The 13,847-nt window shown below is 41.4% G+C and overlaps 1 protein-coding gene across 1 annotated transcript; it reads right to left on the bottom strand.

The window, feature by feature from the left end:
• Positions 1-6,940: 6,940 nt before the first annotated feature.
• Positions 6,941-12,362, bottom strand: LOC116216086. The gene is made up of 2 exons (XM_031552011.1): positions 10,027-12,362; positions 6,941-9,849 (listed from the first exon to the last, which is right to left on the bottom strand). The coding sequence occupies exons 1-2, from the start codon at positions 11,069-11,071 to the stop codon at positions 7,496-7,498; spliced, it is 3,399 nt and encodes a 1,132-aa protein (XP_031407871.1). The 5' UTR covers positions 11,072-12,362; the 3' UTR covers positions 6,941-7,495.
• Between the last annotated feature and the right edge of the window lie 1,485 nt (positions 12,363-13,847).

The following is a 13,847-nucleotide window of genomic DNA, read 5'->3' on the forward strand; positions in this document are numbered from 1 at the left end:
GTTGATGATCAACAGAAGATAACATCAGATTTGTTTGAAGTTTAAATCTCATAGAGATATTCTAGGGGTATTTAGATTTTATATCTTTATAGATTATGTCATATCTCTATTGATATTCTTGGTTTTAATTTCCTTATCTATAGGAGGAGATATGACCAGATTAGGATTACTTTATGTCTATATATATTCATCTTAGTCAATTTTTAATGAGAGGAACATTCAGAAAATTTTTAATGGATCCCTTGAAGTCGTGCTACGATTTGCATCATTCCCCTCCTCTTGAAAAGGATTTGTCCTCAAATCATCACCTACATCAAAAGGAAGCAAATCAGAAACATTAAAAGTAGCACTTACATTGTACTCACCAGGTAAATCTAGTTTATAAGCATTGTCATTGATGCGCTCCAGGACTTGAAAAGGTCCATCTCCTCTTGGAAGCAGTTTGGAACGTCTTTGCGCCGGAAATCTCTCTTTCCTCATATGCAACCAAACCCAATCTCCGGGTTCAAAAATCAGCTTATGACGGCCCTTGTTGGCGTGTTTTGTATACTGCTCCGTTTTTCGCTCAATGTTGAGTCTTGTTTTCTCATGAATCTGCTTGACAAATTCAGCTTTCTTTTTGCCATCTAAATTAACATGCTCAGTCAAAGGTAAAGGAGATAAATCCAATGGAGTTAAAGGATTAAATCCATAAACAACCTCAAATGGTGAAAATTTAGTAGCGAAATGAACAGATCTGTTATAAGCAAACTCAACATGTGGTAAACACTCATCCCATGTTTTAATGTTTTTTTTTATGATTGCCCTCAACAAAGTAGACAAAGTTCTATTTACTACTTCCGTTTGACCATCAGTTTGTGGGTGACAAGTAGTAGAAAATAACAGCTTAGTACCTAACTTACACCACAAAGTCTTCCAAAAATAGCTCAAGAACTTAGCATCTCTATCCGAAACAATTGTTCTAGGCATGCCATGTAACCTCACAATCTCCCTAAAGAACAAATCAGCAACATGCGAGGCATCATCCGTTTTGTGACATGGAATAAAGTGTGCCATCTTAGAAAATCTATCCACAACCACAAAAATTGAATCTCTCCCACGTTTAGTCCTAGGTAATCCTAACACAAAGTCCATTGAAATATCAATCCAAGGCTCACTAGGAATTGGTAAAGGAGTATACAAACCGTTAGGCTGCACTCTGGATTTAGCTTGCCTACACGTAATGCATCTACCACAAATTCTCTCAACATCTCTTTTCATATGTGGCCAATAGAAGTGTTCTTGCAAAATAGCTAAAGTCTTTGCTACTCCAAAATGTCCCATTAATCCCCCACCATGTGATTCCTGCACTAATAACTCTCTCAAGGAACAATTTGGCACGCATAACTTATTCTCTCGAAACAGAAAGTCATCATGCCTAAAGAACTTACCACAAGGAATTTTCTCACAAGCTCGATATTCCTCACAAAATTCATGGTCATCAGCATATAAATTTTTAATGTGCTCAAAACCAAGCAATTTTGCATCAAGTGTAGAGAGTAATGCATACCTGCGAGAAAGTGCATCGGCGACCACATTCTCCTTACCTTGCTTATACCGAATGACGTATGGAAACGTCTCGATGAACTCCACCCATCGGGCATGTCTTTTGTTTAGTTTGTGTTGGCCCTTCAAGTGTTTCAAGGACTCATGATCGGTGTGTATCACGAACTCCTTAGGCCATAGGTAGTGCTGCCACGTCTCTAAAGCTCGAACCAATGCATACAACTCTTTATCATAAGTTGGATAGTTTAAGGCTGCACCGCTTAGTTTTTCGCTGAAGTAAGCAATTGGTCGTCCTTCCTGCATGAGAACTGCACCTATACCAACACCTGAAGCATCACATTCAATCTCAAAAGTTTTAGAAAAGTTAGGTAAAGATAATAAAGGAGCGTTGGTCAGCTTCTCTTTGATTAGCTGAAACGCCTTCTCTTGTTCTTCTCCCCATCTAAATCCAACGTTTTTCTTGATCACTGCAGTAAGTGGTGCTGCTATGCTACTAAAGTCCTTCACGAACCGCCGATAGAAACTAGCAAGTCCATGAAAACTACGAACATTACTTACACTTGTGGGACTAGGCCACTCTTGGATTGCACGTAACTTCTCCTCATCAACCTGTATACCTTGTGCACTAACAACAAATCCCAAAAAAACAAGCTTATCGGTGCAAAAAGTACACTTCTTCATATTAGCAAATAACTTTTCCTTCCTAAGCACATCTAAGACAGATTTCAAATGTACCTTATGATCATCTAAGTTTTTGCTGTAAACTAGTATATCATCAAAATAGACAACCACAAATCTACCTATAAATGCACGCAAAACATGATTCATAAGTCTCATAAAAGTGCTTGGAGCATTAGTCAAACCAAAAGGCATAACTAACCATTCGTACAAACCGTATTTTGTTTTAAAGGCAGTTTTCCATTCATCTCCTTCTTTCATTCTAATCTGATGATAACCACTCTTTAAATCAATTTTAGAAAATACACAAGAACCATGTAACTCATCTAACATATCATCTAAGCGAGGAATAGGATGACGATACTTTACCGTTATGTTGTTGATTGCTCGGCAATCAACACACATTCTCCACGTCCCATCCTTCTTAGGTACAAGTATTACTGGAACAGCGCATGGGCTCAAGCTCTCCCTCACGTACCCTTTCTCTAACAACTCCTTTACCTGCCGTTGAAGCTCCTTTGTCTCCTCAGGATTGCTCCTATAGGCTGGTCGGTTTGGAATTGTCGCACCGGGAACAAAATCAATTTGATGTTCAATCCCTCGGATTGGAGGTAAGCCATGTGGTGTTTCCTCGGGAAAGACATACTCATACTCCTGCAAAAGAGAAACAACAGAACTAGGAAGAGAGATATCAAGTTCATTAGTATTGAAAAATGCCTCTTTGTACAAAAGTACAATCATCGGCTGATTTAAAAACATTGCTTGCCTAATTTCTCCCATGTTTGCATAAAAATTCTTTTGTTTTCTCTCTGATTTTCTCTCAATGGCCGAATTTTGATTTTCTTTTTCTCTCTCATTTTTCTCGGCCTCTCTCTGATTTTCCCTCGTTTTCTTCTGTTCACTCTCTTTCTTTTGATCACTCTCTTTTTGCAATCTCACTTGATCCTCATATACTTGCTGCGGAGTCAATGGTACAAGAGTGATTGATCGCTGATTAAGTACAAAGGAGTATTTGTTCGTAAAGCCATCATGCTTCACTCGTCTATCAAATTGCCATGGACGCCCTAGCAACAAGTGTCCTGCTTGCATCGGTACTACATCACACAACACTTCATCTTCGTATTTACCGATTCGAAATGCAACTAACACCTGCTTGTTCACCCTTATCACACCACTATCATTCAACCATTGCAGCTTGTACGGCCTAGGGTGCTTCACCATGGGCAGTCTTAATTTTTCCACCATTGTTGCACTTGCGACATTAGTACAACTACCACCATCAATAATCACAATACATACCTTGTCTTTGATGTAGCACCTAGTGTGAAAGATGTTCTCCCGCTGCACTTCTTCAACTCCTTTTGTTTGCAAGCTTAATGCTCTCCTTGCCACCAATGTCAATGCATCTGGAGCTAAATATTCCTCTTCGGGAACGTCCTCCAATGGGGGCATGTCATCGGTGTCGGAATCTTCAGTGTCGGTCACAATGTCACCATTGTCTCGCATCACCATGACCCGCTTGTTTGGGCATTGACTTGCTATGTGTCCCCTGCCTTGGCATTTAAAACACTTAATGTCACGATTCCTGGAGGTAGAAATGTCGGTTTTACCTTGAGGAACATGGCTGGTTGCTTCTCGCTTTTGCTCGGTTTTCAACATCGACGTGGATTGCTTCTCATCTTTCTTCCACTGATTCGGTTTCCAAGTGGATGTGCTTGGACTTTGGCTTGCACGTGTATTGCCTCTCCTCTTGAACTGGTTCTCAATCTTGATGGCCATGTGCACCATATCCTCCAACTCCACATAATGTTGTAATTCCACGGCATTTTGAATTTCTCGGTTCAATCCAGCCAAAAATCTTGCCATAGTAGCCTCTCGATCCTCCTCTATGTTAGCTCTAATCATGGCCACTTCCATCTCCTTAAAATATTCCTCTACACTCCGGTTACCTTGCCTAAGACTTTGTAACTTATTATACAGCTCCCGGTAGTAATAACTAGGAACAAATCGCTTCCTCATCACCCTTTTCATTTCCTCCCACGTAGCTATAGGTGGCTCTCTATTTCTTCGCCTATTTATCATCAATTGATCCCACCAAACAATTGCATAATCCGAGAATTCAATTGCTGCCAATTTGACTTTCTTCAGCTCGGAATAACTATAACAATCAAATACAAACTCCACCTTTTTCTCCCACTCAAGGTATGCTTCGGGATCACTCTTTCCTTGGAACGATGGGATTTTCATCTTAATACTACCCAAGTTATAATCTTCCCGATTCCTATCTTCTCTAAACCGCCCTCCATGTCTCCTATTACTAACAACCGAATCTCGATCATCTTCATCAAAACCAGCCCCATAAATCTCTTCATCTTCAACCCTCACTTCCCTCGGTTGAACTCTTTCCCTCCTACGTGCATTAGGAGCGTTTCGTGGCTGCTCCACACGTTTATTCTCTATCAGATCTATCCGTTCATGAACCTGCTCAAACTCCAACCGCATCACACGCCTCATCTCACTCATCTTGGCCTCTATAAGTATTTTCGAATCAGCCAATTCCGTTGCACCTTCGGGAATACTCTTAGCACTATTGTGAGACATGATTGCTGCAAAATAAAGTTAGAAAGAATGGACCTCACAATTCGCTCCCTTACGTGTTTACACTCAAGAATGTGAATCACTCTACACTCGTGTTTTCACTCAACAAAATATGTGGCTTTTAACCCTCTAATATTCTCACCGCTCTTGCCTTTTTCCACTCGACAATTCTCTTTCAGTTCCTTTGGAACTAAACAAACAACTCCAAATTTTCCAGCAACAATTCACCAAGAACTCATCAAGGAAAATTAATGATCAAAGGAAATTTCAGGAAGAAAAGAAGCAAGAGAAAAGGCAACTACTATGAAGGATTAAATAAACCATAATGTTATATGAAATTATGGGATCAGAATCAATGCAGATTACAAAGAACGAGAAATAACAACTTTAGAATGGTCTGATGTAAAAAATTTGGATCAAATTGACAACGATGTCTTCTTTCTTTTCTTTCGATCTTTTTTTTTTCTCAGCTCTGTATTTTTTTTTTGGCCGATTTTTTTTTTCAGCTCTTTTTTTTCAGCTTTGTATTTTTTTATTTCAGCCGAAATTTTTTTTTTTTCAGCCCTGTTTTTTTTTTTTACTAATAATCCACAAAGAACAATTTCGATGAAGCGAAACTCAGCAAATTGAAACAAAAAAGGATAGGATAAACCCGATTTGAAGCCTGATGCTCTGATACCAAATGATGCGATTCCCGCCAAGAATGACGAGACCCGACAACTAAAGGAACCCAAGATCGTTCCACGATCAGATTTGATTGATGAACCCTCGACTCGTTGTTTACGACAAAAACAAGAACCTTGGTATAACTGACCTCAACCCGTTGTTTAATGCGAAACAAGAACCTCGGTATATAGGAAGACGCCACAAACGGTAATGGAAAACCGCTTGATAAGTCGATGAAGACGCCACAAACGGTGGTGGAAAGCCGTTTGATAAGTCGATGATGAACGCCACAGAAACTTCCGATAAGTTCGATTAGTTCTTCAAGAAACAAAGAGAATACTCTCACAATTTTCTGAATGTTCCTTCCATTAAAAATTGACTAAGATGAATATATATAGACATAAAGTAATCCTAATCTGGTCATATCTCCTCCTATAGATAAGGAAATTAAAACCAAGAATATCAATAGAGATATGACATAATCTATAAAGATATAAAATCTAAATACCCCTAGAATATCTCTATGAGATTTAAACTTCAAACAAATCTGATGTTATCTTCTGTTGATCATCAACTGTTCTAGAAACTTCCTTAAACACTTGCTGAATTTAGCCTTGTCCAGAATCTTCTATAACTTGAATAATGTTGATGGATCTTTGTGGATCACGTGATTCATGTCCAATGGGCCTCCACGAATTTGATTGAGCCCAAACCTCTTGAATCAGGCCGTTGAGTTCATCTTTAAACTTCTTTGCTCGTGCTCGCGTAATCGGTCCAATTGGAACTTGAACTGGATCCCTTGAAGTCGTGCTACGATTTGCATCAGCTACCGTCTTCTCGAAGATCGATCTTAGATCGGGATACCACCAGCTGAAGATCAAGGACTCTGATGTGCCCAAGACTGCTTTTCGCACTCGGTATGGACATTACGAATTCCTTGTGATGCCTTTCGGGTTAACAAATGCTCCAGCAGCTTTTATGGATTTAATGAATAGAGTCTTCCAGCTATATCTTGATCAGTTTGTGGTGGTTTTCATCGATGATATATTGGTATACTCGAGGAACCGGAATGAGCATGAAGAACATCTTCGTGTAGTGTTGCAGATTTTGAGAGAAAGAAAACTTTATGCCAAGTTTAGCAAATGTGAGTTTTGGTTAGACCGAGTGGGATTCCTCGGGCATGTGATTTCAGGTGATGGCATATCAGTGGATCCGACGAAGATTGAAGCTATCTTGAATTGGAATCGTCCTACAAGTGTAACAGAGGTGAGGAGTTTCCTAGGATTAGCTGGTTATTATCGAAGATTTGTGGAAGGATTCTCCCTTATTGCTGCTCCCCTGACTCGGTTAACGCGGAAAAGTGTGAAGTTTGAATGGACAGATGAGTATGAGCAAAGTTTCCAGGAGTTGAAGAAGAGGTTGACCACTGCCCCAGTGCTTGTTATTCCGTCCACTGATGAGGGGTTTGTGATATATAGTGATGCATCCCATCACGGCTTAGTGATGTGAACCCCGTCGAATCCGTCGCGGAACCCAGCAACAATGATATGGAATCAAATCCCGGATCGTCCAAGATAGAGATTTCGAAAGGTGGAATATCGACCCCGTAGCTATATAGAGCTAGAAACCGATATTATAAGAAGCTTAAGAACTACAAGTAATCGACTTGCAACCCTTGAAGCATAAGTTCAACAAGAACAATTTGGAGAATATTTCTCACAAGATAGGAAAAATGGTAGAAGAGTTGTGTCTAAAACTAACCTAGGGAGGAGCTTATATAATGCTCTTGCAATTGAAGACAACTAAGGAAAACAAGCATATTCTAGATGGCATATTCCAACCTAATAGTCCAACCAGATATTCCAACCAGATATTCCAACCTAATATTCCAACCAGATTTGGTGACCATCTTCTAGAAGGCATATTCCAACCTAATAGTCAAACCAAAATTGGTGGCCATCTTCTAGGATGCATATTCAACCCGATTTGAGGTGGTTGTGGTCATCATTTAATGTCCCGATGTGTACTGATGAGGTTCAGCACTCTTGATGACCAAAATCAGCCCCGAGTCGACTCGCTCGTCTCTCGAACTGCATGCCTCTTCCAGAATATTCGTCCATAAGTTCTGCAAAGCGTGCTCCAATTTCTTGGCACGTGCTCTGGTTATCGGTCCGGTAGAAATATGCAACTTGTCCTCATGCTCGGAGACCGGCTCAACCCTATCATTCCCCCCTTCTTCAAAAGGATTCGTCCTCGAATCTTTCTTGTATTGGATCACATAGGGAAACATCTCGATGAACTCGATCCAACGTGTGTGCCTTCGGTTCAGCTTGCTTTGACCCTTTAAATGCTTCAAGGACTCATGGTCGGTGTGAATGATGAACTCCTTGGACCACAAGTAATGCTGCCATGTCTCCAAAGCCCTCACCAAAGCATAGAGTTCCTTGTCGTATGTGGAGTAGTTCAACGCAGCCCCGTTGAGCTTCTCACTGAAGTAAGCAATAGGCCTCTTCTCTTGCATAAGGACGGCACCTATACCAATACCGGAAGCATCACATTCGATTTCAAAAGGTTTAGAAAAGTCCGGTAAAATCAGTAAAGGAGCAGAACTTAGCTTTTCTTTCAAGGTATTGAATGCATTCTCTTGCTCTTTGCCCCATCTAAAGCCAACTTCCTTCTTGATGATCTCGGTCATAGGAGCAGCTATGGTGCTAAAATTGCGCACAAATCTTCGATAGAACCCAGCAAGGCCATGGAAGCTTCGGACCTCAGCAATGGTAGTGGGTGTAGGCCATTCCCGGATTGCTTTCACCTTCTCTTCATCCACTTCCACACCCTTGGAACTTACGACAAAACCAAGAAAAACAACACTTTCCAAGAAAAATTCACACTTCTTAAGGTTAGCATACAACTTCTCATGCCTCAGCACCTCAAGAACACACCTCAAATGATTCATATGATCATGCTCAGTTTTGCTATAAATCAGAATATCATCAAAGTAAACAACAACAAATTTTCCAATGTAAGCACGCAAGACATGATTCATAAGGCGCATAAATGTGCTGGGTGCATTAGTCAATCCAAATGGCATCACTAACCACTCATACAATCCACCCTTGGTTTTAAATGCTGTTTTCCACTCATCTCCTTCTTTCATGCGAATTTGATGGTATCCACTCTTCAAATCAATCTTAGAAAATATAGTGGAACCATGCAATTCATCAAGCATATCATCTAATCGAGGGATAGGATAGCGATACTTTACCGTTATCTTATTCACAGCTCGACAATCCACACACATTCTCCATGTGCCATCTTTCTTGGGAACAAGCAACACGGGCACAGAGCATGGACTCATGCTCTCTCGGACATAGCCCTTGGTCAGCAACTCATCAACTTGCTTTTGGAGTTCTTTTGCTTCTTCGGGATTACACCGATATGCTGGCCGGTTTGGAATGGGCGCTCCTGGAATGAAATCAATTTGATGTTCGATCCCACGGATTGGTGGCAATCCCGGTGGCGTCCCCTCAAGAAACACATCATCAAACTCCTGCAAAAGAGAAACCACAACACTAGGCAAATATAGGTTAAAAGTATTAGATAAGTAGGCCTCTTTGTACAAGAACAATATCATTGGCCTTTCATCCTTACTAACACTCTCTAATTCTCTTTCTTTTGTGAAGAAACTCAATTTCTTCCCCTCTTTTCTTTTCAAGGCTGAACTCTCACATTTTTCTTTCTTTTCACTCTCTTTCTCACTTTTCTCTCGAATTTCTTTCCTCTCACTTTTACTCTCCTTTTCTTTTGGTTCAGCCACTCTCTTACTTTCTTTTGAACTCTCAGCACTGGACCTTTTGATTTGGAGTTGCTCTTCGAACACTTGATGTGGTGGCAGCGGTGCAAGTGTCATGCTTCGACCATCCTTGATGAAACTATACCGATTCTTGTACCCGTCATGTGTAGTTCTTCGATCAAATTGCCATGGCCTCCCGAGTAACAAATGGCTGGCTATCATAGGAACTACATCACACAAAACTTCATCATGGTACTTCCCAATAGAAAATGAGATTAACACTTGTTTTGTCACCTTTAATTCACCACTCTCATTCAGCCACTGAAGTCTATATGGCCTTGGATGCTTTTGAGTGCTCAAACCAAGCTTCTCCACCATCAGCTTGCTTGCCACATTCACAGTGCTTCCCCCATCAATAATCAGTCCACATACTCGATCCTTCACGTGGCATCGAGTGTAGAAAATGTTCTCTCTTTGTAGCCCATCACCATCTTCTTTGGCTTGCACATGTAGAGCTCTCAAAACAACAAGAGTTTGACCCGATACAGCATGCTCCACATCATCGGCATCTTCAAGTGATGGCATAGAGTCAGTGTCACTCTCATACTCATCCGCACTTGCAATCTCCCCGTTATCTAACATAATCATGGCTCTCTTGTTCGGGCATTGAGAAGCATAATGACCAGAACCCAAACAACGAAAGCATTTTACATCACGGTTTCTTTGAGGTTGGGAAGAAGAGTTACCCCTCTCCTTAGAATCAGATGATGGCTTGGTTGCGGGCTTGTTTCCCTTGGCCTTCTCCTCTTGCTTCGAACCAGTCCATTTAGGTCCAGCCCCTTCAAACTTGGAAGTCCACTTCGAATTCGAATTAGAGGATTCGAACCTGGATGACGATCGTCCCCCCTTCTTGAGTTGCCTCTCAACCTTCATAGCCATGTGCACCAATTCTTCAAGCTCCACATAATGGTGCAGCTCCACAATATTGGCAATCTCCCGATTAAGTCCACTAATGAACCGAGCCATGGTTGCCTCTCGATCCTCCTCAACATTGGCGCGAATCATGGCAATCTCCATCTCCTTGTGGTACTCCTCCACGGTCTTAGACCCTTGCTTAAGATTCTGCAGCTTCAAGTATAAATCCCGGTAGTAATGGGATGGGACAAACCTCCTCCGCATGACAGCTTTCATGCCCTCCCAATTGTCAATAGGTCGCTCTCCATTTCGGCGTCTACTCACCGTCAATTGATCCCACCAAACTATGGCATAGTCGGTGAATGCCACAGCTGCAAGCTTCACCTTCTTCTCCTCGGAGTAGTTGTGACAATCAAAAACCAGTTCAACCCTCCTTTCCCATTCGATGTAAATATCGGGATCGCTCTTGCCTTGGAATGGAGGAATGGTCAGCTTGATGGACCCCATATTACGATCAACGGTGTCTCTTTCTTGGCGCCTTCCACGTCCGCGCCATGGCGTCTCAGCCCTTGCTCCTCGAGCTCGTCTCATTGCGGCAATGGAAGATACATCATCCTCATCATCATAGGATCTCTCCCCGTGGCCATCAAATGGATCAGTAGTAGGTGCTGGTTGTCGGTTATTGTTCCTCCTTGGTTGTTGATTGGGAGCTTGTCGCAACTGGTCAATCCGCTCATCATGCCTCTCCAACCGGTCATTAATCGTATTGAGCACCATGTTCATTCGCTCAAATTGTTGTTGCATAGCCCGAATAATTGTGCTTTGATCAGGCCCTCCACTACTTTGCTCATGTCCCCCGCTATCTTCTTGCGACATGTTGAAATCTGCAAAGAAATATTAGAGTAAAAGGACCTCACAATCACTCCCTCACGTGTTTACTCTCAAATCGATGTCACACAAACTCTCGTATTTCACTCGATACAAATGGCTTTTACCCTCTGATGGTCTCACTCCCTCTGGCCTTTTTCCTCTCACAGATTTCTCCACAAAGTTCTGGACGAACTGAGCAATCTAATTACAAGTCCTTGAGGAAATTACTTGTTCGCTCGAGCCACTTATAATATCAGTTCCAAGTAGCAAAGAAGCGAAGAGATATATGGATGGATAAGATGTATGTAAAAGGAATGATCCCAGACAAATCAAAGATGGAATGGACACAAATACGATCGGAGAAAAGCAGAATGGAAGCAACTATGACAGGTCTACTTAAGGCCTGTGTAATCAGATCTCCTCTCCTCTTTTATTTTTTTTTTTTTTTTGATTCTTTTTCACGTTTTTTTTTTTTGGACGATTTTTTTTTTAATAGCTATGAACGGATCAGTCAAGACTAAATGGAAAGGATAGAAATGGAAGATAGATCTAAAAATTCCAGAATGGTGAACAAGGAAAAAACAAGGATAGATGAAACCTCAATTTGGAGCCTAAGCTCTGATACCAAAATGATGTGAACCCCGTCGAATCCGTCGCGGAACCCAGCAACAATGATATGGAATCAAATCCCGGATCGTCCAAGATAGAGATTTCGAAAGGTGGAATATCGACCCCGTAGCTATATAGAGCTAGAAACCGATATTATAAGAAGCTTAAGAACTACAAGTAATCGACTTGCAACCCTTGAAGCATAAGTTCAACAAGAACAATTTGGAGAATATTTCTCACAAGATAGGAAAAATGGTAGAAGAGTTGTGTCTAAAACTAACCTAGGGAGGAGCTTATATAATGCTCTTGCAATTGAAGACAACTAAGGAAAACAAGCATATTCTAGATGGCATATTCCAACCTAATAGTCCAACCAGATATTCCAACCAGATATTCCAACCTAATATTCCAACCAGATTTGGTGACCATCTTCTAGAAGGCATATTCCAACCTAATAGTCAAACCAGAATTGGTGGCCATCTTCTAGGATGCATATTCAACCCGATTTGAGGTGGTTGTGGTCATCATTTAATGTCCCGATGTGTACTGATGAGGTTCAGCACTCTTGATGACCAAAATCAGCCCCGAGTCGACTCGCTCGTCTCTCGAACTGCATGCCTCTTCCAGAATATTCGTCCATAAGTTCTGCAAAGCGTGCTCCAATTTCTTGGCACGTGCTCTGGTTATCGGTCCGATAGAAATATGCAACTTGTCCTCATGCTCGGAGACCGGCTCAACCCTATCACTTAGGCCGCGTATTAATGCAAAATGGCAGAGTGGTGGCTTATGCATCTCGGCAATTAAGGAATCATGAGAAGAATTACCCGACGCATGATCTTGAATTGGCAGCCGTGGTATTCGCCCTCAAACTTTGGAGACATTATTTATATGGCGCAAAGTGCGAGATTTATACAGATCACAAGAGTTTGAAACATTTGTTCACTCAAAAAGAACTCAACTTGAGACAGAGGAGATGGATGGAACTAATCAAAGATTATGATTGCACGATCAACTATCATCCAGGAAAGGCAAACGTGGTGGCAGATGCACTGAGTCGGAAATCATCAGCAAGATTAGCAGGTATGTGGAGTGTTTACGACACACTTATATTAATGAGTTGAGGTCATTAGAAGTTAAACTAGAGATGACCGGTTTAGGAGCATTGATGGCTATTTATGATATGAAACCAGTGCTAGTTGATCGAATTCGGGAAGCGCAACAAGTAGATCCATTTTTAGTAGAGATGAAAAACAAGATTAAGGAAGGCAGAGTAAAGGAAGGCAAGAAGTTTGAATTTCTTTTGAAAGAGGATGACACACTTATGTTTGGGAGTCGAATTTGTGTACCTAATGATGCTGAGTTGAAGAGAGAGATTCTTGCACAGGCTCATAGCTCACCTTATGCAATGCACCCCGGAAGCACTAAGATGTATTATAATTTGAAGAGAAGCTATTGGTGGTATAACATGAAAAAGGAGATAGCTGAATTTGTTGCCAAGTGTCTAGTATGTTAACAGGTTAAAGCAGAGCATCAACACCCATCCGGGTTATTACAACCTCTTCCGGTACCTGAATGGAAATGGGAAAAGATCACCATGGATTTTGTCTCGGGACTTCCACGAACACGAAGAGGGCATGATTCTATATGGGTGATAGTTGATAGGCTGACTAAATCCGCTCACTTCCTACCAGCTAAAACGACATTCGGTGCAGATCAGTTGGCACAATTGTTCATTAAGGAGATTGTGAGGTTGCACGGTGTGCCGGCATCCATAGTATCAGACAGAGGTTCCTATTTTACTTCCAAGTACTGGAATAGTTTTGTTACGGCTCTAGGCACAAAGTTGAATTTGACCACCGCTTTTCATCCTGAATCAGACGGGCAAAGCGAAAGGACCATTCAAACATTGGAGGAAATGTTAAGAGCGTGTGTTATAGAATTTCAAGGCAGCTGGGATGACTACCTTCCTTTGATGGAATTCGCGTATAATAACAGTTATCAATCTAGTATTGGAATGGCACCATATGAGTCGCTTTATGGTCGGGTTTGTCGAACACCATTGTGTTGGAACGAAGTTGGAGAGAGGCAATTAACTGGACCGGAAATAGTCGACCTAACAGCTGAAAAGGTCAAGATTATCAGAGAGAGATTAAAGACCGCTCAAGGGCGACAA

Source organism: Punica granatum, chromosome 8 (assembly GCF_007655135.1).
Source record: "Punica granatum isolate Tunisia-2019 chromosome 8, ASM765513v2, whole genome shotgun sequence".
Classification (NCBI taxonomy): domain Eukaryota; kingdom Viridiplantae; phylum Streptophyta; class Magnoliopsida; order Myrtales; family Lythraceae; genus Punica; species Punica granatum.